At 35.2% G+C, this 25,440-nt stretch overlaps 1 protein-coding gene across 7 annotated transcripts in view; it reads left to right on the top strand.

The window, feature by feature from the left end:
* The window catches only part of MAP4K5 (mitogen-activated protein kinase kinase kinase kinase 5), a 108,115-nt gene extending 83,384 nt beyond the window's left edge, over positions 1–24,731 (top strand). For all 7 annotated transcript variants that reach the window (XM_073997356.1, XM_065548786.2, XM_065548787.2 and 4 more), the window contains 14 exons: positions 434–531; positions 700–741; positions 1,664–1,748; positions 4,566–4,645; positions 4,934–4,994; positions 7,011–7,125; positions 7,485–7,543; positions 9,799–9,902; positions 10,294–10,471; positions 13,973–14,041; positions 14,485–14,577; positions 17,271–17,341; positions 20,066–20,121; positions 23,140–24,731. In XM_073997356.1, the coding sequence (XP_073853457.1) occupies positions 434–531; positions 700–741; positions 1,664–1,748; positions 4,566–4,645; positions 4,934–4,994; positions 7,011–7,125; positions 7,485–7,543; positions 9,799–9,902; positions 10,294–10,471; positions 13,973–14,041; positions 14,485–14,577; positions 17,271–17,341; positions 20,066–20,121; positions 23,140–23,227 (1,199 nt within the window). In that variant the 3' untranslated portion in view covers positions 23,228–24,731. The remainder of the gene's footprint in view (positions 1–433; positions 532–699; positions 742–1,663; positions 1,749–4,565; positions 4,646–4,933; positions 4,995–7,010; positions 7,126–7,484; positions 7,544–9,798; positions 9,903–10,293; positions 10,472–13,972; positions 14,042–14,484; positions 14,578–17,270; positions 17,342–20,065; positions 20,122–23,139) is intronic.
* The last annotated feature ends 709 nt before the right edge of the window (positions 24,732–25,440 follow it).

Below are 25,440 nucleotides of genomic sequence, written 5' to 3'. Positions count from 1 at the left end.
ACCTGGTCCTTCCTGCAGGATGTTAAAGGGCTTGATGAGCCTTCAGTAGGTAGATCAAATGCACTGAAGCTGGGAAATCTGAATTATGCAGTCTATTATAATAGTTTTAAAGGGTGTATACTGGAAGATACAACTCAAAAGGTGGATTGAAGTTCAATTATGAAAAGCCTTGCATATCAGTGCCAGTAGGTCAGATTTTTTTTCTTCATGATACGGAAAAACATGGATGAAGACCACTGCTAAAGATGCAATGCTGCCTCTATAGAATCTAAAGAAAGGCATCAAAGATAAATTAACTTACCTGAGAGTAGAGAATATTCTCCAATAAAGCATCATCCAAGTGGGAGACAAATAGTGGGAGAAAGGGGAAGTAATTTTTCAAAGAAAGTACTTATTTGTGTGGTCATTCAACTTTTAACATGATTCTCTTTAGGAAATGGTGATGGTATTTCAAAACTGATGAGTGAAAATACAGAAGGATCAGCACAAGCACCACAGTTACCACGAAAAAAGGACAAACGAGACTTCCCTGTAGGTATAACAGGCATTTAGCAATTAGTTGTAAATAATACTATATTTATCATGCAAGGATCATGGTCTGTTTAATTCAGTAATTCAAGTAACCAAAGTTCTAAATGTCTCAAGTTTTTCTTTAAGACTTAGGAGGTCTTACACTATTAAATTTTATTTTTCCCATAGAAACCAGCCATCAATGGCCTTCCACCCACCCCAAAAGTTCTGGTAAGGAGTATTTTTATGTGAACTATTTGCCATTTTTTCTCTCTTTAGAAGCAGCAGTATATTGGCTATCAATATACTTGAGCCTTTGAAAGTTAAGATATCATAAAATACAAAGATATTGGATGCATTTGGATATCTTATAAATCATATCATGCATTCTAATTTGAGTGCATGAATTTGAATTGGCAGTGTTTCACTTTTTGTGAATACTGGCAGTTGAGTCATCAGATTAGCCTACACAGGCCTATTTAATTTTAATGTGATGATATTAATAGTACTGTGTCCTCTTCTTGATGTGGATTAAATATCTTTTTACCTCTAAAGTGATTTTCACATTGGACTATATACAATGAAAAGGAAGCAGGGAAGCTTACATTAATGCTTTCTTCCTGGCCAGTCAGGGGAAGTTATCTGTGAATGGGAACCCCATGATCCCATGAATAGGATGGGAACCAATCATGTGAATGGGATGCTTTATACGTTGTCCTTTTTTATTCAGTGAAGGTCTAATGTATAATATAAATATCGACCTTTTTGTCCCTTATGACTATTAAAGAGTTATGCTGCAATTGTAATCACTATAATGTTACTGAATAAAATTATCCATTGTGTCACATTAATAATTGTCAGTCCTAAAAAATAGTATTAACTTAAAATTCCTAGACTATATCATTCATGTATATAGATCTTTTGGTAAGTTTGATATTTTTGCCATAAAATAGTGGATTACAAAAGGAAAGAATATGAGACTCTCTTGGTAGTAGGGGTTTAATGATGTCAAAATATTAATTTTGTTTTGGAATGAAACAACAAGCATAGGCAAATAAGAGTAAATTTGGTATTTCAGTGATGTTAGCTGTTTTCCAAGAATATATGAAATTTTCTAATCAAGTAAGTCAACATTTCTTTCTTTATAAATCAGATGGGAGCATGCTTTTCAAAAGTTTTTGATGGCTGTCCTTTGAAAATTAATTGTGCAACATCCTGGATACATCCTGATACAAAAGGTAAAATGTTTGAATTTTATATACATCTCCAATAAAATATTTATTATGGGAAAGATCTTTATGATCAGTGACTCGAAGTTGTTTATTTTAAAAATACGACTTTAGAGACCTAATGGTATAGGAACCTGCAGCAACCTAAATAGGTTGATAGGGTTTTGGTTTAAAGGCATTAAAATTTAGGAGTGTATAGGAACTATCCTTAGTCAAAGGACTAAAGAGAAATCACAACTGATTGCATCCTTAATTTAGAATTTTCTTTTACTATAAAAGGACATTATTGGGACAATTTATAATCTCAATTAGTAAGGATTATAGATTAGAGAACATTGTTTATTGTTTAAGTATTAATGTCTTGTGGTTATATGACTTTTTTCCCTTAATGTACACAAATATTTCAAAGTAAAGAGGCATCATGCTCATAAGTTATCTTAAACAGCTCAGAAAACAAACATTTACGTAAGGAGAAAGAAGGATCAAGAAGAAGTAGTAAATGTTCAACATTTGTGGAATTTGTGTTACAGGTATTTAGGAATTATTTGTACTATTACAACTTTTCTGTAAGTCTGAAATGATATTAAAATAACTGAAAATTTAGACTATGTTTCTGAAGTAAGGAAACATTTTTAGAGGCAAAAATTTGGAATCAAATAGATCTGGGTTTGGATTCCCACTCTGTCATTACCATGTGACTTTGAAAACAAACATAACACCTCTGCTTTTCGGTGTGATGGTTTGAAACACGAATCACTCCCCGTATTTACTTTGTTGGAAGGAAGGAACAAGCCTACCCCAGTGTCTGGCAATTAGCTATTAGGCAGTAGAGGATTTCAGGAAATGTGTGTTTCTACTTAAACACAATAGTAAAAACAGGTTATAATGATTGGCTTTACATGCCACTATTAAAAAGTATGACAGGGGGAATATATATATATAAAAAATAATTTTTATTAGAGACAGAGTCTTGTTCTGTTGCCCAGGCTGGAGAGCGGCAGTGCGGTCATAGTTCACTGCAGCTCAAACTCCTGGGCTTGGGCAATGCTCCTGCCTCAGCCTCCCAAATAGCTGCGACCACAGGTGTATACCACCTCTCCCAACTGATTTTTTTATTTTATTTATTTATTTATTTATTTATTTTTGTAGAGACAACGTCTCATTATGTTGCCCAGGCTGTGCTGGGCTCAAGCAATCCTCCTGCCTTGGCCCCCCAAAGTGCTGGGATTACAGGCACAAGCCTGTGCCTAGCCTGAAAAAAATATTTTCATTAAGGAATTTGTTGTTGTTCATAACCTTTTAATTGATATGATTTCAAACATACAGAAAAATTATAAAAATAGCATAAGAAACTCCTGTATATTCAGTCATCAGGCAAAAATCATCAAATTTTGCCCCATTTGTTTTGCCACTTTCTGTCTGTATATACTTTTTTTTTAATACTTGAGAATAAGTTGGAAATATGTTCCTCTCTTCTTTATACTTCAATGTGTACTTCCTAGGATCAAGAATCATATAACTGCAGTACAATTATAAATATCAGGAAATTTATCATTGATACACTACTGCTTTCTAATCCAAAGTCCATAGTTGGATTTTATTAATTGTCCCAATAATATTTTTTATAGTCTCCATCCTGTTTGTATTTTTCCAGTCTAACATCCAATTCAAGATCGTATGTTGCGTTTAGCTTCCATAGCTCTTTAGTCTCTTTTAGTGTAAAACAGTTCCTCAACTTCTGATCTCAACATTTTTGAGGCCACTTATTTTGTAGAATGTCCCTTAATTGGGGTTTGTATAATGAGTCCTCATGCTTGAATCAGGTTATGCATTTGTTATGGGAATGACACAGAAATGTTACTGTGCATCTTCTCAGTACATCATATCAGGAGATACATGATACCAGCTTGTGCAAATACTAGTGATATTAATATTGATCTGTTGGTTAAGGCAGTGTTCATGTTCACTAGCCTTCTCCGTTCTCAGGTTACTATTTTTTTCCTTTCTGATTTATAGGTAATTAATATGGAGATGCACTGAGATTTTGTTTATAAATACCTCTTGCTCATCAGACTTTCACTCACTCAGTTTAGTATCCATTGACAATCCGTTGATATCCATTGACAGTTCCTCTTCTTTCCCACTTATTCATTTGTTTGTTTCAGTTTAAACTTACGAATTCTTATTTTATTCTGTGAGATATGATCTATCTCTATTATTTATTTTCACACTTAAATTGTCCCAGAATTTTTGAGCAGTGGGAATGCCTGTGTTCTTTTGTTTGAAATGTCCTCATCATTTTTTAGCACTTCTTTACTTTCTGCCACAGCAAGATTTCTAGGCTCAGCATCTAATTTTATTGCCCCAGAATTGGAAGCAGTCTTTCTCTAAGAAGCCCTGGTTCCTTTTAATGGAAAGTAATATTTAGAAACCAAGATCTGGATACTAGAGGTGCTCATTGTTTCTGGTGTGTCGTGATTTATAATTTAATTTTTTGTTTCCTTGGTCAAAATATTTGAGGTGTCTTGCAAAAATGTGTTACTATAATTTAAAAATCTTAAAATACAAAAATTATGTTGAAAGGCAGGGTTATATAGTAAGATAAAATCAGAGTGAGTTAGTCTAACATAGAATGTATCTGCTTTTAAAAAATAAGAAAAGAGTTGGGGAAAGAGGTAAAGAAGGTGATACAAATTTAAGAAAGTAATTTTATTTTGGATGGATAGGTGACTAATTCTTAATGCCATTAAAATGCAAAGTCATTATTTTAGTGAATGATTTCAGAAGATGATAGTAAATTCTGGTAATTCATCTCAACTCTTTTAGATCAGTACATTATTTTTGGAACTGAAGATGGCATTTACACACTGAATCTCAATGAGCTACATGAAGCAACAATGGAACAGGTAATTAGACTTTTTAACTCAAGAAATTAAGCAAATTGAATAAAGTGTATTAATTTTAAATCAATCTGTGTAGGCCCTAATTTTAATTTTTATGATTTAAATATTTAAAGGGATAAAATTGTACTCTTTACATGTTCATGTTGAAAGATTTTTTTCCCTAAGGGTTTAGTAATTACCTAAAAGTTAGAAAATAGTTATTTTTATACCATTTCAGAATGTTGGAATTTGGAGCTTTAAGAGATTAAAATAATGACAATGAGAGAATCTTAATTATCTTCTTTTTCTTAGTTATTTCCACGGAAGTGTACTTGGCTGTACGTTATCAATAATACTTTAATGTCATTATCAGGTATGTATGTGATGATACACATACACATGCACATACACATACACATGGTTAAAAATAAACCATAGATAAGCAGAGAAATGTAATTTTAGTATATACCATTTTTAAATGTTATTTGTAATTCTGGATGACTATAATCTAATATAGTAACTCTGGGACTTGTGGATATTTGTTACCCACCTAGAATGGGAAGAAACTTTGGGAAGGGGTCCTGTCTTCAGTTAGGGCTGCACTTTCCAAACCCACCCAGCATCTAAATACCTGAAGGATATCACAGTGCTTATCACTAGAGGCTGTTCCCTTCCACTCAGCCTCCTCCACAATCACTATCACCACTCCTGGCCTCCTTTGGGAATTAACAGGAAAGAAGCAGAGGATCACACTATTTTCTTTCTCTGTGATCTTGAGCAAGTCACTCTCTCTCAGCCTCATTTATCTTAATTATGAAATGAGGATGATGGGGTAACAGTACAGCCTCATGAGGTTGTGAGAGTTAAATGAGATAATATCCAGAGTGCTTAGTAAACTGTATAGTCTTATACAGGTGTTTGCTGGTGAAATTCATGTTGTTCTGTACACCTGTTAACTGTCTTGGACTGATTCTTTAAGGTCTTCTGAACAAGGTTCCAGAGTAACCTAATTTTGTTCTTTCTTGGTTATTATTAGGGGTGAATGGGTAGGTAGGTGGTGTTTTAGGCTTTTTTTTTTTTTTAATTCTTACCTATGAAAAGAATATTTTCTTATATTTTAGATTTAAATGACTACCAAGAAGTTTGCTGATTGCTTTCATTTTGGTAGTAGAGTACAAAATAGTTAATTATTATTTCTCTCTAGTAGAGATTTTTTAAGTGTCTGTGTATTTGAGATAATGACACTGTTTATGGAGAGCATATTATTTAGTTGTGTGTTAAATGACTTCTAAAAAGCTGGGGTCCTCAAAAGAATATTTAATATCTTTTAATTATGCTTCCCCCGAACCTTTTTTACTTTTGTTTGGTAAAATATTAATATGTTAATATTTTATATTACTATTATGAAACTAAAGCCAATTCTGTTTGAGTTAACAGTTATGAATTTTATACGTATAAACTTACTTTTCTCTAACTCTCTTACTGCTTTTATCCCTACTCATACTTGTCTTTGGAAATAAGCTTAAAAATTACACAGGGTACATCTTAGGTAGCAATGCTCAATAGGAGGCATGTACATGTGTGTTTAGCTGCCTGGCTAGCTGGGTAGCAAACTATGTAGATTGGGGAAATGGAGAAAGGAAGGGTGTTTAATGTTGAGGCAGAATATTTCTGTTCTGAGAAAATACAGATAATTTTGTTGAGGATAAAACTGTATATGTGTGTGTATATATGTATTCTAATAATAAAAAGATAAATATTGTTTTGTATTGTTATACCATATATAACGAAAAATCAGAAGATGTTTACCATATCCATCCCTCTTAATACAGCCATATTTTTTATTATATGGAATTGTAGCCCTGTTATCCTTGTATCATGGCTTATAATATTGATTGGTTTTACTTAAGTATTTCAATCTGTTATATTTAAGACTTCATTCACAATGATTTTTAATCCAGGGTAATTTGCTAAGTTCTTGACAAATAGGTCTGTCCCAGAGAAATAATGATAATATAGCTTTATAGAATTTTCCATATTGTATTAAAATAATCACATGTACATCATTATAACTCAATCCATAACATAAGATTTTGTACAACAGTTTCTTTTTATGTGCTGGCATCATTAAGATTTAGTCTGCCCAGATCACCTATTAGTATCTCATTTATATATTATGAATTAAGATTATTAATTTAAAAAACATTTTATCGTCTTTCAAAATAGTATTAACTGAGGGTTTTTTTGTATATGTTTTTCTATTTTGCTTGGCTTTTTGAACATTACTGGACTCCTCATTTTAGAAGGTAATTATGTTTTCTTTTTCTCGAAAATTGTATTTCTTTGTTGTAAATGATCCTTAAAAAGGTAACATGTTTTTCTTTTATAGGAAAAACCTTTCAGCTCTACTCTCACAATCTTATAGCTTTGTTTGAACATGCCAAAAAACCAGGATTAGCTGCCCATATTCAAACTCACAGGTTTCCAGACCGCATACTACCAAGGTATAAAATATCATTTTGATTCTACTGAATGAGGGGAATTAGTGTTTATTTTAAAAATAGCCGGTATTTCTTGCCCAGTAAAAAACTTCGTCTTAATTTTCAAAAGTAGTTTACACTAAAGTGTATTATATCTGGAAAAGCTGAATGTTTTCTGAACTTGACCATGAGAATCAACTGTGGAAGTTTTATAATACAGACTATCAGGCCCTTCCTCAGTCCTGTAAGGTCAGATAGTGTGGAGTTAGGATCCAAGACAGTTTTTTAAGCTCCTTTCTGTCTGATTCTGATGCAACTGATTTACAAATCACTTTATTGTAACCACTACTGTAGAGTACATTTATATTGTCTTATGTTTTCAGAAAATTCGCTTTAACAACAAAGATTCCTGATACAAAAGGCTGCCACAAATGTTGCATTGGTGAGTAAATGGTATTTCTCAAACTGAATGGTTAGAACTTTTAAGATCTTTAAAATTATCTGAAGAGTCTTATGGAAACAAATAGGAAGGAGGGTAGGTTTTTAAAATTTGTTTTTAATAAGAAGTTAAGCTGCCATTGAAGTACAAGAATATAGACAGACATGGCATAGAAATGCTTAGAGATAAAAACCTTAGTGTTTTCTCAGAGCATAGTGTTCCTAGAGTTTTGTAACCATAGTTCCTGAGACTGTTTCTTTGCTAATATTCTAACTTTCATTTATTTAATATTTGCCATCTACCAGTTACTACCCATGTTTTATGAACATGTTTACAGGAGTTGAGCCAACTATGCAGTTAGAAGGAACAGTTCACACAAAAACAGCCTCACTTATGATACCAATTGCAAATTGGGGGATTCCCAAAACTACCCCCAGAATAAAAAAATTCACTAGAAGGTATCACAGAACTGGAAGCAGTTATACTCATAGTTACGATTACAATTTAGAACAGGGAAAGAATACAGATTAAAATCAGCCAAGGGAAGAAGTACATAAGGCAGAGTCCAGTAGAAGTACCAAACATGGAGCTTCTGTTGTCCTCTCCCTGTGGTTAATGGATAGCACTACTTTTCCAGCATTGGTATGTGACAGTACACACAACCATTGCCAACCACAAGCTTATTCGAACCTCAGTGTCCAGAGTTTTTACTGGGGCTTCATTATAAAGGCGTGATTGATTGACCACCTTGCTGATCTCAGTATGCAGCCCCACTAGAGGTCATCTGATGTTGCATGACCCAAAGCCCTCACCCAAAATCACATTTTTGGTATTTCTGGCATGACCAGCCCTCACATTAAGACTATCCAGTGTGGCCAGTCCCCACCCGAAATCATTATTGTTATATTATCCAGTGACCAGAGTCCCCCAGACAAAGACAGTCCTGTCAAGCCTGACATTCCAAAGGCTTAGCAATTACCTCCCAGAAGCAGGACAGAGACCAGACCTCTTTTTGTGTGAGGTTAAATTCTTTACTACATAATTACCTCATTTAACCATTAAACAACTCCATAATACTAATTATGTCACTAGTAAGTAACAGAACGTAGGAATCAGATTCAGGTTCAGTGACTTCAGATCTTGAGTTCCTAACTTCCTATTTATTCTTTTGTTTGATCAATGAACTTGCACATTGATCTTTGTGCCACATAATAGTTTCACAGCATAGTCCATACTGTAAAACAAAAATGTTTAACCACAAATGTGCTATAAATATAAGCACATTGTATGATTATTTTTCTGGGGAGAATCATGTCAATATCTATTATCAGATTCCCAAGATCTGTGATGCACAAAAGGCCTAGAAGCTTACAATCTAAGATATAAACTCATAAATAATACTTTAGAGTTTAATGCAAATAACTATTCTTATAATAAATGATTATAATTATTAATGGAAATCAAATTTGGGAGAAGGAATGAGCAATATGAATTTTTATAGATTTGAGTCCAGGATGTTATATCAAGATGAATTAATATATACAAGATGAATTATTTTCATCTTAAGTAGACATCTGTACCCTACTATACCAAAACGAGGTGCTTTTCAGTTGCCTCCTAGACCTTGTCAGAACTCATTCTTGTAAATTTTCTTAGTAAATTCAATTTGAATTTACTAAGAAACAGCTTTTTGGGGAGGCCAAGATGGGAGGATTGGTTGAGCCCAGGAGTTCAAGACCAGCCTGGGCAACATAGTGAGACCCCATCTCTTAAAAAAAAAAATTGAAAAATTAGCTGGGCATGGTCGCATACACCTATAGTCTCTGCTACTCAGGAAGCTGATGTAGGAGGATTGGTTGAGCCTGGGAGGATGAGGTTGCAGTTAGCCGTTATTGTGCCACTGCATTCTAGCCTGGGTGACAGAGCAAGACCCTGTCTCTTTAAAAAGAAAAAGAAAGAAGGAGGACGGGAAGGAGTGAGGAAGGGAAAAAAACAGCTTTTTAGGTTGCATATTAGGTTGTTATTGTGCTTGTAAAAAGTTCTTATGTTTAAGAACCTAGTATATGAAAGTTGTTTAGAAGTAAACATATATAATTTAAAATCTAGATAAGAAAGTAAAACGGAAAAGGCGACGAAGCCAAAAGAAAAGACACAATCTTTTTTTATTTTCCACCCACTCTTGTCATCCTAGTTAACAGATACAGTAAAAGTATTCAGTATTTTGAGTGTGTCTGGGTTTTTTGTTTATTTCTTTCCAGTCAGAAACCCTTACACGGGACATAAATACCTCTGTGGAGCTTTACAGTCTGGAATTGTTTTACTTCAGTGGTATGAGCCAATGCAGAAATTCATGTTGATAAAGGTATATATTATTTTGTTCACATTTTTCTCCTTTAGAAAACACTAGCGTATAACTGAAGCTAAAATTAAAAGATCCCAATACTACTATCTAGGGTCAGAACATTTATAGTTATTTGTAGTTGTTTATTTGATTTAGGGCTTTTTGTGTTCTTAGGATTTAATCTTTAACTGATATTAATAACTTCCAGAACCATCAGTCATAAAGATAAATATGGCCAATTCTCGAAGACACATTTTTATAGACCATTTATCCTTCTTATCATCTTAGAGGTAATCCTTTTTAGAACTAGATAAATGAAGAAGATGGGAGTCTTTCTGTTGAGTTTATTCAACAATGGTATGAATGGGGAGATTGTTTCTGAATTATGGCTCTCTTGTTTATTTTTTTGCAGCACTTTGATTTTCCTTTGCCAAGTCCTTTGAATGTTTTTGAAATGCTGGTGATACCAGAACAAGAATACCCTATGGTCTGTGTAGCGATTAGCAAAGGCACTGAATCGAATCAGGTAGTTCAGTTTGAGACAATCAATTTGAACTCTGCATCCTCATGGTTTACAGAAATTGGTGCAGGTAAGTATTTTTTACCTTATGTTAGAATATTGATACTTTTGTGTATAAAAGAAGCAAAACACCAGTGTGGGCTCTTTTAAATATTCAAAACAGTTTCCCAAGTAAGCCCATAGAATCGTGTACATATATTTATGATCTCTATTTGCCAGAGGTAGTTTGATACAAATTATTTAGACAAAGGAAATTTTTAATGATTTCTGACAGTGGAAAGTCTTAGTTGTTACCAGTGAATCTTTGGACTTGCTAAGTAAATACATTTTCTAAGCAGTTCTTAAAATTTTATCAACTTCTCAAGCAAAGAGCTTCACTTATCCTGTTTTATCCTGTCTTCCCCCCTCACTTCTTAGAATCAGTGAGTGTGGCTTTCAGACTTGAATAGAAGCTTCTTAGGTGTTGCTTCTGAGCCTTTCCATTTAAATCAGACATATCTCAGTGAAAGATCTGAAAAAAAAATGGGAAGTTTATTCCTAGACTTTAAAATTAGAACAAATCATTTAATAAATCATTTTTTAAATCTGCATAATATGTGAAGTGGGTGGGGAGGGGTCTCCATTTTGCTGGTTTCCTGTTTGTTGTGCTGGTGTATTTGGTCATTTATAATCCAGGTTTATTAGGCTATTTTTACACGTGCCAAGCAAGCTTTAGTTATGGCTGTTTCATTACTCACCACTGTTGTATTCTTTACCGCCTTTTGAAGAAGTCTCTTACATGTATTATAAGTTTGATGCTTAATGCTTCTTATTAAATAACCTTTGGCTTTTGATAATTTATAAGCTAAGTTACAAGACCCCATTATAATATAGAACCTACACTCAATTCACTTTCAAAATAAGAATCAGTGAGAACCAGCTGGGCGCGGTGGCTCAAGCCTGTAATCCCAGCACTTTGGGAGGCCGAGACGGGTGGATCACGAGGTCAGGAGATCGAGACCATCCTGGCTAACACGGTGAAACCCCGTCTCTACTAAAAAAAAATACAAAAAACTAGCCGGGCGAGGTGGCGGGTGCCTGTAGTCCCAGCTACTCGGGAGGCTGAGGCAGGAGAATGGCGTGAACCCGGGAGACGGAGCTTGCAGTGAGCTGAGATCCGGCCACTGCACTCCAGTCTGGGCGACAGAGCGATACTCCGTCTCAAAAAAAAAAAAAAAAAAAAGAATCAGTGAGAACCAGTGATATCCTGGCAAATATCTAACAACAGGCTCTTGAGGTACAACCATTTATTAGAGTTGCCTATTTTTGTGGTACAAATACTCCACCCATGGCCAATTTCAAACAGCCAACCTGATGTCATTTGGCTCACCAAATTCCTGAAAATTTAACTCAGTACAAGCCAGCTCCAGCATGCACTGGTCTATAAACATATTCTTTATGGACCAGGTAACATTCTGCACCCTTCTACCTCTACCTGCACTCTGCCTTTTAAGTATGTTGATCAATGCTTTAGGTTGAGTTGGATGTATGCCCTGCTGTTATAGCTAACAGAAAGGTACAAATGTATTGCTTTATTATCATGAGCTATAAACTGCCCAAATAGAAATATTTCCCCAGGCTGGGCACAGTGGCTCACACCTATAATGCCAGCACTTTGGGAGGCCAAAGTGGGTGGATCACCTGAGGTCAGGAGTTCGAGACCAGCCTGACCAACATGGTAAAACCCCATCTCTACTAAAAATACGAAGTTAGCCGGGCGTGGTGGTGCGTATCTGTAATCCCAGCTACTTGGGAGGCTGAGGCAGGAGAATCGCATGAACCTGGAAGGCAGAGGTTGCAGTGAGCCGAGATCGCACCATTGCACTCCAGCCTGGGCAACAAGAGCGAAACTCCATCTCAAAAAAAAGAAAAAGAAATATTTCCCTGTTCTTATTGCTCAAAGGAAAGGTTATGGGTCAATTTATTTAAAGACAAGTTTTGGCTGACAGCCCAACTTCTTTTTTTTGCTCATTAGCATGGTATAGAGCAGGTCATTTAATACAACTATGTAATGTATATTTGCGACCACTTTCTTCTGGATGATATATTAGAAGGTTACATTGTTCAAGGCAAGAGTTCAGTGAGTCCTCTTTTTGAGTTTTGGGGTAGGTTTGAGTTTGGGGGGGGGGGTTTGAGAGTTTTGTTGTTTGCTTTGTTTTTTAATGCCTGAGGCGTACTATTCTACCTACTTTTAACATTGTCTTGGCTAAAATTAAAGCAGACCCCCAACTACTGTCTACCTGGGATCAAGGCTCTTTAAAGACCCAAATTACTTCCTGAGGGAGGGACAGGACTCTGCCTGAGGGTAATCATTGAGGTTACCTTCAGGCAGAGGTGAGGCAACCTTTCTAGTCCAGCACTTTGTCCTCCTTAGGTTTCCCCATTTTTCTAAGTGATTTGTTAATCCAACTCCCAGCTGTGTTCATTGTTGAACAAAGAGGCTATGCCTTGAACTGGCAAGTTTTAACATTAAAATAAACTCCTATTCAAGACTCGTTCAGGCTCAGTCTAATTTATCATTGCTGTATCCTCATCTCTAAGGATGGTGCTTAGCTTATGGTCAGCACTCAGTAAATATTTGTTGAATGAATGCCTGAACATAGAGTAGCTAAGAAAAACTATTTTTGAAGTGTTACATGAGGGACAGTTTATCGATTCTGTAGATCTGAATTCTTCACCATGTATAAGCTTTAGAAGGGCCACAAACACCTGAAAATATTATATGAAATTCTGTGTTTATGTTTGAATGTGCAGTTTCCAAGGGAGACAATGCATAGGCTTCCCAAAGAGGTATAGTTAAGAAGGACTGCTCTAAATAATCTAAAATCTTTTCTTAGATTCATGTAGACCATTCAAACAATCTGAGTGCTTAAAATGCATTGTTTTATCAGAAATTTTTTTTAATGTTATTACGTCTATCAGCAGATGTTAGAAGCAGCCCATTAAATATCAGCAAAATAATGAGAGTTGTATCCTGCAAAGATGTTCTTGACAATATTGTTCATCATGTTACTCAGTGTCCTCTATGTAAAAGACCTCCCAGCCACCTATAAACACATACCTATACCGGGAAAATTTCTCTGTTATTATAGATTCATTAATCCTGTGCCCTTTTGAATCACTGGCTTATTTTTAATTTAGGTTTGCTGTGATTCACCCAGCTGATCTTGTTTGTATCTCCCATTGGCTATATAAAGTGCAGAGCAAAACCTAGCCATTATATAGCATGCATCTTACTTTTCCTCCTCATATTTTACCTTTGCTTCGTTTTATTTTTGTAACTCACCTTTCTAGACCTAGCTGAGGTATTAATTAAAGGTAATACTGATGTTTTTTTCAGCTGAGTTAGCCATGCTTAGGACATATTTGTCTTAAATTGATTTACGTGCATTTTTTGAAAGATAACATCACAAAATATAAATTGTGTTAAATTTCAAAGATCAATTTTAAGTCACAGCAAAAGTCAGAATTTGTTTTTTCTAGGCTCTAGGTTTTAAAAGTATAATTGTAACCTTGTTTTTTACTCCCTAAGGCAGCCAGCAGTTAGATTCCATTCATGTAACACAGTTGGAAAGAGATACCGTTTTAGTGTGTTTAGACAGTAAGTACTATTTTTAATTTTATTTTGAGTATAGTACTTGATAAAGCAATTTTTTTATTCTGTTAAACCATAATTCAAGATTTCCACTTTGTTTTACTAAAAGTGTTACTTATGTGTAATTTGTAAAGGAAAAAAATCACCTCTTATGGCTAAATATTTGAGCACCAAGGTAGCCATTTTTAAAGAAGTGTACATTTTTAAAAATGAGAGTGTTAATATTCAATATATACTGTAAAAAAAAGAAAATAATAGCAGAATTGCCATTTACCAATGAAGGCACTCTTACAGTATTTTTTGCCATTTGGCATACTTGACTCAAGATAAATAGTTGAACGTTATTTAAGAATATTATTTGATATCCATGTAAAATCCACATATATCAAGGTGCATTTATTTTAGCAGATTTGCATGTCCAGTCTTGACTTGTTTATTTTTTTTTTAAGAATTTGTAAAAATTGTAAATCTACAAGGAAAATTAAAATCAAGTAAGAAACTGGCCTCTGAGTTGAGTTTTGATTTTCGCATTGAATCTGTAGGTAAGTCTCCTTTTTTTCATAAAGCAGTTTGCGATACTTATAATTATTAAAATTCATTCTGTACTTAGTGTTGTCTAGACCAGCACTGTCTCAGAAATTTCTGTAAAGATAAAAATGTTCTACGCCTGTAATCCCAGCACTTTGGGAGGCCAAGGTGGTCGGATCACAAGGTCAGGAGCTCAAGACCAGCCTGGCCAACATGGAGAAACCCCGTCTCTACTAAAAATACTAAAATTAGCTGGGTGTGGTGGCGGGCGCCTGTAATCCCAACTACTTGGGAGGCCAAGGCAGGAGAATCACTTGAACCCAGGAGGCGGACATTGCAGTGAGCCGAGATCATGCCATTGCTCTCCAGTCTGGGCGACAAGAGCAAGACTCCATCTAAAAAAAAGATAGAAATGTTCTGTATCTGTGCTCTTAAATACAGTAGTGATTAAACATATATGGCTGTTAAGCACCTGAAACATGATTAGTGCTACATTTTCATTTTTTAGATTTTGATTCAAATTTTAATGTAAATAACAACATATGGCTGGTTGCTCTCATATTGCACAGTGCAGGTTCAGACCATCATAAATCTTTTATTGTTTCCTGAATATTTAAAACTTGTAATCACTTTTAAAATTTCTGTTCATTATTCCCTTTGCTGCATTAAGTGAATTATACTTCCCCCGATTCTTTCCCAATCAGGAAGGTATTTGTGTGATGTGATAACAGTGCCATAATTCTTTGCCATGTAAGATTCTGGGTGGTGGGTGTTGATATTACTGCTTTTGGATCTATTTTTATGTAAATAGCTAGTTCTCACAGGACTTGTAAACTTTTATGCCATTTAATTTGCTTCCTTGTCAATGAATGTTTTACTCTCTAATACTCATTGGTTTTATGATGAAAGTTATTACTGTTTATTATTGTTTGCATGCTCATTGATCATATGTCAGTATTTTCCCCAGGAGTGACAGAACTTGTGAAAAAAATCATGAGTGGAAACATTTTTAAACATTTTATGACATGAGTCTGCCATATATCAAAGGCACTAAAATGAAGTTGGCAATTTTTATTTGGGCCATAAACAATAACATGTACTTTATAATTACGTACTTTTAAAAACACGATTTTCATTACTTAGAAAGTTTTTTATTTTTAAAAAGCATTTTAATATGTATTTCTCAATTGGAGTTTTACCTTATCGCAAAGTCAGTTTGTGCCTCTGCGTGAGATTTTACATGAAAAATAGTTTACTTATGATTGGGAAATTTAATTCATTAAAGCAAAAAACCTAAGCTTTCTGTAAATGTCCAGACAAAAGGAATTTTGGAAACTAGTTTGTTCTTTTACTCCTTGTATTACATTTTTGTAGTATAAATTTTTTTGAGAGAGATTTTTGAGAGACATTCTGACATAGGAATCCTTAATTCCTCTTCACTTTGAAACACACTGATACCTCAACTTTTTCAGATGTGCCAAATTATCTTCGTAATTTTAATTGTTACACAAAAGTTTGTTCCTCCTAGGCTACCATCTTTTCTTGCCAGTAAACCTTGGAATAATTACAAGCATCTTCCTGGGGAAAAAAAAATGCCTTTACAACACCTCTTAAAAATAAAATCAGTAACTGGGTTTTTTATTTGTCGCAGTTAGTGAAACACATGTGATTTGTCATTGTCAAATACTTTCATTTTTATTGAGATTAATTATGTTCCCAGAACATTCATACATTAACTTTTTACAAAAAGTCAATAGTCTAAAAAATAATTAATTTTCAATTACTTTCTTCAATCACCTTTAATCGTGCTTTTCTAAATCTGTAATACTTATAATGGTTAAATACTAAGAATATTATGTAAGAATTGACTCACAGATCCTAAATATTCAATGTGTGGTAAAATGTTGGATTGTGGGGCAGGTTTATTTTTTATTTATTTATTTTGTTTGAGACGGAGTCTCGCTCTTTCACCCAGGCTGGAGTGAAGTGGCATGATCTAGGCTTACTGCAGCCTCCACCTCTGGTGTTCAAGCAGTTCTCCTGTTTCAGCCTCCTGAGTAGCTGGGACTACAGACGCAGGCCACCATGCCCGGCTAATTTTTGTATTTTTAGTAGAGACAGGGTTTCACCATATTGGTCAGGCTGGTCACAATATCCTGACCTCAGGTGATCCACCCACCTCAGCCTCCCAAAGTGCTGAGATTACAGGGATCAGCCACCATGCCCGACCAGGTTTATTTTTTAAAATTTATTTTGTTACAGGGAAAATGTGAACATAAATTAAAAATGCTTGTTTAAAGCTACTTCTGAATATGTAATAGTATTTAAACAACGTTTTTAATGCAAAAACCCAGTTATATATGTTTTTATGATTTCATTCATTTAAGACAAAAGATGCATGAAAGATGTATGAAAGATGTATGAAAGAAACGAATATGCCAACATCTACCTTATCTGAAGTTAGTTCATGTTTACATGAATGGCTTTTGTATGTATCTTCGAAGACTTGCATAACCCTACCTCAGTAAATTACTTGAGCTTAGGCATGTCTTAGCCACAAAAATGTTGAGAAATAATGGTCCAGACAGTGGAATTTTGCACTAGACACTCAAATAGGTTTATATTATCATTTATTAAAAATAGAGAAAATTTATAGTGAAATGCTCTGTGCTTTATATTAGTTTCATTTCTCCCTTATCATTTTTAGTATGCCTTCAAGACAGTGTGTTGGCTTTCTGGAAACATGGGATGCAGGGTAAAAGCTTCAAGTCAGATGAGGTAAGCCTTCTCAGATTACCTCCACTGACTCCCACTAACAATTTTAAATGTTGAAGCACTCATTTTATGCATTTCCTCTCTCAACCTACATTACTGTGTTTAGTGCTTTTAATGCTATGAACTGGTAGAACAAAAGAGCCAGTATTTTCCCTTCAAATGTGTTCATTTTTGTATCATAATTCAGAATTCTCAGTGGCCACCAGGAATTGCAAAATATAAGTTCGCACAATTTCATTTATCTAATTTGTAATTTGTAAATGTGATTGCTAAGTTTGTAAAACTTTTGTAAATTTAATATGTGTTTTCCATAATGTATAAATATGTAGCTTCTTTTTAAATATATTTTAAAATCTACTTACTGAAGCATAGGACTAAGGGAAATCTAAGAAAATTGACTCATTTAGTAACTATTGAGTACCAGCTATGTTCAAGACACTTATTGTAAATATCAAATAAAACCAACTGTGTTCCAGGTACTTTACAAATATTTGCTTATTTCAGGCTCAAAATAACCCAGTAGAGGTAGATACTATTCATATTGCCATTTTTACAGGTACAGAGTGGTTAAGTAACTTGCCCAGAGTTACATAACTAGTGAAGTGGAAGAGTCTGGATTTGACTGGTCTCTTTTAATCACTTCTACCTGAGATAATTAGGATACATTTCATGCGGGAGATGGGATTTGGGCCTCCAACTTGAGGGATGAGTCCTACTAGCTAAGATAATACTAACAGAGACATTTCCCATTTATGTGAGTACTTGTGTGTTCTTCTAACCATGGCCTAACAAATTTGTGAACTTACTTAAAGCTCAAAAACTTCTTCTGTTTGCTTTTACCTTTAGTTTTATCCACACTCTTACTTATATATAAATGAATATTCCTACCTCTTATATGAATGCAAAATTAGAATGCTTCCAGGAAGAAATGATATAAATCAGCTGTCTTTGAATATATAGGTTTATCTTGTTACTGATGCATGTCACTAAATGTCACCAAGTCTCTGCACTTGATGAAACCTACAGTCCTACTTATTATCATACAGTTAATTATTCTTAAATGCTATTTTCATTTTGTCACTCCTGTGGTTAGAAATCTACAGAAGGTCCTTGTTTCTTACTATATCAAATATTGATTCCATTTCCTAAATATCTATTTTTAACTTATCTTTTTTTTTTTTTTTTGGAGATGGAGTCTAACTCTGTCGCCCAGGCTGGAGTGTAGTGGCACGATCTTAGCTCACTGCAACCTCCGCCTCCTGGGTTCAAGCAATTCTCCTGCCTCAGCCTCTTGAGTAACTGGGATTACAGGCATGCACCACCACACCTAGCTAATTTTTGTATTTTTAGTAGAGATGGGGTTTCACCATGTTGGCCAGGCTGGTCACAAACTCCTGACCTCAGGTGATCCACCTGACTTGGCCTCCCAACGTGCCGGGATTACAGGCACAAGCCCCACACCTGGCCTATTTTTAACTCATCTTGTTTACCCTTTTTTCAGCTTATGTTCTCATCCTTCAACTTGGGTCTAGCTGAAGTCTTGACCTCTTTCATAAAGTCATACTCAGTTGTTCCAGTCCACAATGATTAGAACATCTCTGAACTTAATACTCTGAAAAATCAGCTCCAACTATTATAACACCTAATTTACTTTCTGATTCAAGCTTATTAATTCTATTTTCCCAGGTAGACTGCAGATTCCTTGATATCAGACTTTTTTTTTTTTTTTTTTACTTATTTTATATCTACACTGTCTTAGTGTGGGTTTCTCTAAAAGTAGACCCTAAGACAAGGACTCAAATGCAGATAGTTTATTTGGGAATAGATTCCAGAAAACAAGTGATGGAATGAGGAATGGAGAATAAAAAGGGGCAAAAAGCCAGTAAAGAACACATTAATAAGCTAGTTCCCACAAAGAGCAACTGGGGCTTAATCCAGTAGGGACCACTGAAGAATGGGGCAAAATACACCTCAGAATTGACTCATTTGTAGGTGAGGAGGCTGGAGCATTTATGCAGCAACTGCTACTCCATGTTGGTTAAGGCCTGCCCCCTGGTATGCAAACTGCGGGCACTTTGGGATAGCACCTGCACATGGCTGAGCACGCTCTGCAGCTTTGCAGAAAACAGACTATAGAGGGTCTTGCTCTGTTGCCCAAGCTGGAATGCCATGATGCAATCATAGTTCACTGTATCCTTGAACTCCTGAGCTCAAGCGATCCTCCTACTTCAGCCTCCTGAGCAGCTAGGACTACAGGCATGCACCACTATGCCCAGCTAAAATTTTTAAATATTTTTGTAGAGACAGGGTCTCACTGTGTTGCCCAGACTGTTCTCAAATCCTGACCTCAAGCCTTGGCCCCCAAAGGAGCTCTGCAGTCCAACAATACCTGTATTCAAGTCTTGAGTCTACCCATTATATGACCTTGAACAACTTATTTAACCTCTTGGAGTCTTAGTTTCTTCTTCAATGATATGAGAATTATAATGCATATCACAGAGTTCTTCTAAGTAGAGTGCCTGACCCATACTAGATGTTACATAAATGTGGGTTCATTTCTGATAATATGCAGTCAAAAAAACTTACTGAAATTTCTTTTATTTGAGGATTTAAGTCTACCAAAAAGTATTTATTGTGTTAATAATTGCTCTGTCTAAATTAATTTTAAATTATTATTAAGGCAATTTGAAGAGTAAGATGTTACTGATAGGTATTTTTCTTTCCTAGGTTACCCAGGAGATTTCAGATGAAACAAGAGTTTTCCGCTTATTAGGATCAGACAGGTAATAGTTTGGTTGTATTAATTTAATTACCAAAGAGGTTCAAAGATCATACTCTTAATTATACTGTCAGTCTGTAATTGTTTCAAACAAAACTCTTAGAAGCTCATTGACTTAGATAAATTTCTCTGTGTCTTTACTGAGAGAATTAGTAATATTTTAATAAGTTGACCAGCAATCTTTTGTCAGCATGAGGATTGTCATTCTAGAGACAGTTATATTCCGCTGAGACAAAATGTGTTGGTATAAATGTTGATGTCCCTAGTACCATGAGAGCTATTCTGGGCCCGTATGTTTTCATTTCTTCCTGGTGTGCTACCTTCCGTCAACTATTAGGAATATGTACCTCCTGATGATACTTGCTTTTATATTGGAAAATGCCTGATTCAGTTTCTAAAGTTAATCTAAGTTAAAAAGAATTATGTGGTCTCTTTATACCCCAAATAAAAGACAAGTTGCAAAACTGTCATCTTATGAAAAAAAGGTAGGAGCTGTAGCTTTTGATATCCAAAATCTACTGCCTACTTCTTTTTTTTCTTTTTTTTTTAAGACGGTTTCACTCCGTCGCCCAGCTGCCTACTTCTATAACTAATAAAATACCCATTCCTTCCTCTTTTCCCACCAAAAGTTGTTACTAAAGCAAAATTGGCTATAGTGGTATGCATTAGTCCTGAGACAAGGATTGGGAACCTCTGGTCTTCAGGTTCACATTGCTTCAGTTTTAGATACTTGAGGAAGGAGAGGGAAATGGAGTCATAACTCCAAAAAAATTGTGAAGAGAGTTTTATAGGAGAACAGAAATTTTTCAAAAAATGATGACTACCCTCAGTGAATAGAAAAGGTAAGCCCACAAAGCATGGCAACTTAGTGAGTAGTCCAGCCAACAAAAAGAGAATTTGAGAATCATCTGGTAAATGACTCTAGAACTAGAATGAGAGGCTCTTTGCTTTTCCAGGAAGGGCTGAGAAAAGAATTGTGGGCTGAGCGCAGTGGCTCACGCCTGTAATTCCACCACTTTGGGAGGCCAAAGCAGGTGGATCACCTGTCTCTACTAAAAATACAAAAAGTAGCCAGATGTGGTGGCGTGTACCTGTAATCCCAGCTACTCGGAAGGTTGAAGCAGAATTGCTTGAACCCAGGAGGCGGAAGTTGCAGTGAGCCAAGATCACACCACTGCACTTCAGCCTGGGCGGCAGAGCAAGACTGTCTCAAAAAAAAAAAAAAAAAAAATTGTGGATCATCCATTGATCCTGGTGTAGATAATCCTTTAATGAGACCAAGCATGAGAGAATTCAGCTTGGTAGAGGGTTGGCATCAGAGGCCGTTTCTCTCGGTTCCTTGTTTCCTTCTACCTTCTCCACCCAGAGCTTTCTCTATCACTTTTCCCTTCCCCGTTCATATTCTCTGTCCACTCTATCACTATTTGCTCCAAAAAACTTTCCTTCAGACTGTTGCCTTGCTCTGCTTGTCTTCTTACATGGGCATCTCCTTGATTTTAAGATACATATCTAAACAGAGTTTTTGTTTTGTTTTATCTTTAAAAGTGGTTAAAAATTTATTTTGTTGCTGGGCACAGTGGCTCATGCCTGTAATCCCAGCACTTTGGGAGGCTGAGGCAGGTAGATCACCTGAGGTCAGGAGTTCGAGACCAGCCTGACCAACATGGAGAAACCCATCGCTGCTAAAAATACAAAAAAATTAGCCGGGGTTGGTGGTGCATGCCTGTAATTCCAGCTACTCAGGAGGCTGAGGCAGGAGGATCGCTTGAACCCAGGATGTAGAGGTTGCAGTGAGCTGAGATCACGCCGTTGCACTCCAGCCTGGGCAACAAGAGTGAAACTCCATCTAAAAATAAAAATAATAAAAATAAAAATTATTTTGTTGCTTAAGTATAGATATTTGTGTCTAGGAAAAAAAACTAAGCATGTCAAAATTTTAATAGCGGTTAACTCTGGGCAGTTGGATTATAGGTAATTATATTTTCCCTTTCTACTTTTCTGTAATGCCTAATATAAAGTATCTATGACTTTTTAAAAATGTTTTCATTATTAAAGTAATAACATGCTAATTATAGAAAATTCATACACTAGAAAAATAAGTGTTATGTGCAAATTTTTTCTCCCATTCCTCCTCTAGAAACTTTTTTCTCTGTGTGGGTATATTATTTTTTATTTTGTTCTCAAACTCTCTTCCCCACAATTAAAATGTTTGGAATAGCACTTGATTTTTTTTTTTCCTATCAGTCCTTTGATTGGACTCTTTCTCCACTTTTGTTCCGCAACTAGGGAGAGGGGCCCCATTTCATACTTTTTTTAAAAAGCTATTTCAAATACCTTGAAGAACAGTTTGCACGAGTGTCTCTTAAGAGTCCTATTTTATTCTCTTGGCTCTTCTTCCATCCTCTTCCTGTTAGTGTAAATTCCTAAATTATTATATTATACCTTTTGTTGGCATAAATGAGTAAGCAGATTTTGTTTGTTGTTTTTTGTTTGAGAAGGGGTCTCACTCTCTCCACCCAGGCTGAGGCGCAGTGGCACAATCACAGTTTACTGCATCCTCAAACTCCTCAGCTCCAGGGATCCTCCTGCCTCAGTGTCCTGAGTAGCTGGGACTACAGGCGCAGGCTTCCACACTCAGCTAATTGTTTTATTTTTTTGTAGAGATGGGGTCTTGCCATCTTGCTCAGGCTGGTCTCAAACTCCTGGGCTCAAGCGATCCCCCTGCCTCAGCCTCCCAAAGTCCTGGGATTACAAGTGTGAGCCACCACACCCAGCCCAGATATTTTAGTTGGAATAAGATAATGAGACTACCCCAAAATGTCTTCAATATTTTATATTAATCAATTCTTATTGTGTTTTAAAGCTGTAAAATGTAAAGCCGAATTTGATTGTGCATCTGTGATCCTTATGTAATCTTACTGAAATGTGAACAATGATATTCTTTCCTAGTTTGATGTTAGTATTTGATGTATGAAATCTGTAGTTACTCTTAAACAAGCCCTTTGTTTTGGTTTAATTACAGGGTTGTCGTTTTGGAAAGTAGGCCAACAGAAAATCCTACTGCACACAGCAATCTCTACATCTTGGCTGGACATGAAAATAGTTACTAAGCAACAGAAACTGATCTCAAATGACAGGAAAATGAATATACTCCACTGAAAGGAAAAATAAGGAAACTCAATACAAACTGCACTATGATTTGCTTTAACTGTTATGGGTTATATTGCAAATGATCTGTACTTTAGGGTAGAATTCAGTATTTTCTGCAGCTGGAAACAGCTAGTCTATCTCTTGCCACTGTGTGGTGGTTATATCAAGTTTGCTTAATAAAAGCTAAGAGACAAATAGTCCTCTAGTTCCAGGAAACACAGTCTTTTTTTAAAAAAAAAAATAATAATAATGTTTGTAACAAGGGTGTCATGGCATTTTTAGATAACTCATGATTATCTTAAGAGAGAGAAATTTAGTGATCATTTTATACCATGTCTTATTCCTTCTTAATGAACATAATTTGATAAATTCTCAAGCAAGGTTTTCACTTTTATATTGGCCATTCTGTATGTTTTTGTAAAATAGAATATTTAATCCTTATTTATTAATCTCTTGCTGGAGTGGTGTAATGTATCTAACTTTTGGCAAAGGAGGGTTGCAGAGCAGCTTAAATTTTTTTATAATGTATAAGAATTTTGTTTATCTTTTAAGAGTAGTAAAGTACTTTGAGTGTTTGGGGTTCAACACACACATGCAATTTTGCTTAACATAAGTATTTTATAATACAGTTTCATACAGAATTACCTTAAAAGGGAGTTTTATGTTTTCAACTACAGATAGTTGTAAGGGATCATACAGAAGATATTGATGATAGTTGAAATATTCTTAGAAGGGGTGTGTATGTCTAGGCGTGTCTACCATGTGTATGTATTCTTGACAAGCAGTATAAAATACCTGTGATTTTTCTTTACATTAGGGATAATGCATAAGGAATTAATCTTCATATATATTATCATCCCTAATGTAGAGGGGGGAAGTATTTAACTGCCCATGATATGTATTTTACTTATACTATGCCAGAGAGGAAACTGTAAAGTAATTACACATGTAATCTTGGGTTTTTCACATACGTAGGTATTCATTTTGAGTAGGTTTAAGAAGAAAAAAGATCTTTAAATGAATTGAATTTCTGATGGGATAGTATCATTAAGTATTTAAAAGCCAGTATTCTAAAAATAATAAAGGGTAGGGTCATTTTTGAGTTTGTTTTTCTTTGCTATTGTTAATATTCAAAATTAAAGTGTTACATTGGTACCTGTTGTCTTAATGCATTTATTGAGAACAGCATTGAGATGATGAACAAGGGGTTAGCAGTAGCAAACTATAGAGTTATTTTGACTAATTACCTAAGAGGAAAACAGTATAAGTATCTCATTCAGTATTTAGCAATTCTGTAAAATAAGTATTATCTCCATTTTTCAGATGAGGAAATAAGAGTTTAGCAGGGTTAAGAGATCTACCCAATTTACACAGCAAGTTAGCAGTTGAGCCTGACCATGAGTCTTCTGACTCTGTTCTTTTCACCATGCAATATGCAAACAATAAAATGTTATACAAATGAAATATAAAGGTATTTATTCTTTAAAAATGCACATATGATTTCACTAAGTGTGTGGCTGTTTATTTTGGATATGTTAAGAATACTGGATACGGTAGATGACAGAGGGACCATCCTCAAAACAGAGGACATTTACATGATGGATAAGAAGGCCAGCATCCTCCTTTTCTTACTGAATCCTGGCAGCCAGATCTTTACCATTCCATGACGGAATACTGAAGAGTCTTCTCTGTGAAATCTGACCAATGCAAGTGAAAAGGCCTAATTAAGATCTTGATGTCAGCCATGTCCCAGCTAAACTGCCCAGCTACATAACACTGCAGTGAAAATCATAGTTGGCATGCCCACTAGCCCACGCATTGTGTCTAGACCTTGCAGTTAGTCTTTGAGTCCTGTGCTCTTAAAAATGAGCAAACAACCAAGGATTACAAATAAATGAAAGAGAAAAAACAGTCTATGGAAGACACTTAGAGGAAACAGACTATGAAGGGTAAGGAGAACATCAAAAGAAAAAGTATTTTCAGAAGGATGTTGCAACCATGAGTCAAGGGCAGGGGACTTTTAAAAAGTTGGGTTTCAAAAAAACAAAAAGAACTCTTAGAAAATCATATGATAGCATAGCTGAATAATTCAATTAGAAGACTTAGAATATAAAGTTAAAATTTCTCAAAAAAAAAATTGGAAATGTCAAAGAAAAAAGTTAAGAAAATTGAC

This window comes from Macaca fascicularis, chromosome 7 (assembly GCF_037993035.2).
Source record: "Macaca fascicularis isolate 582-1 chromosome 7, T2T-MFA8v1.1".
Classification (NCBI taxonomy): Eukaryota; Metazoa; Chordata; class Mammalia; order Primates; family Cercopithecidae; genus Macaca; species Macaca fascicularis.
This window is presented reverse-complemented; position numbering and strand designations above follow the sequence as displayed.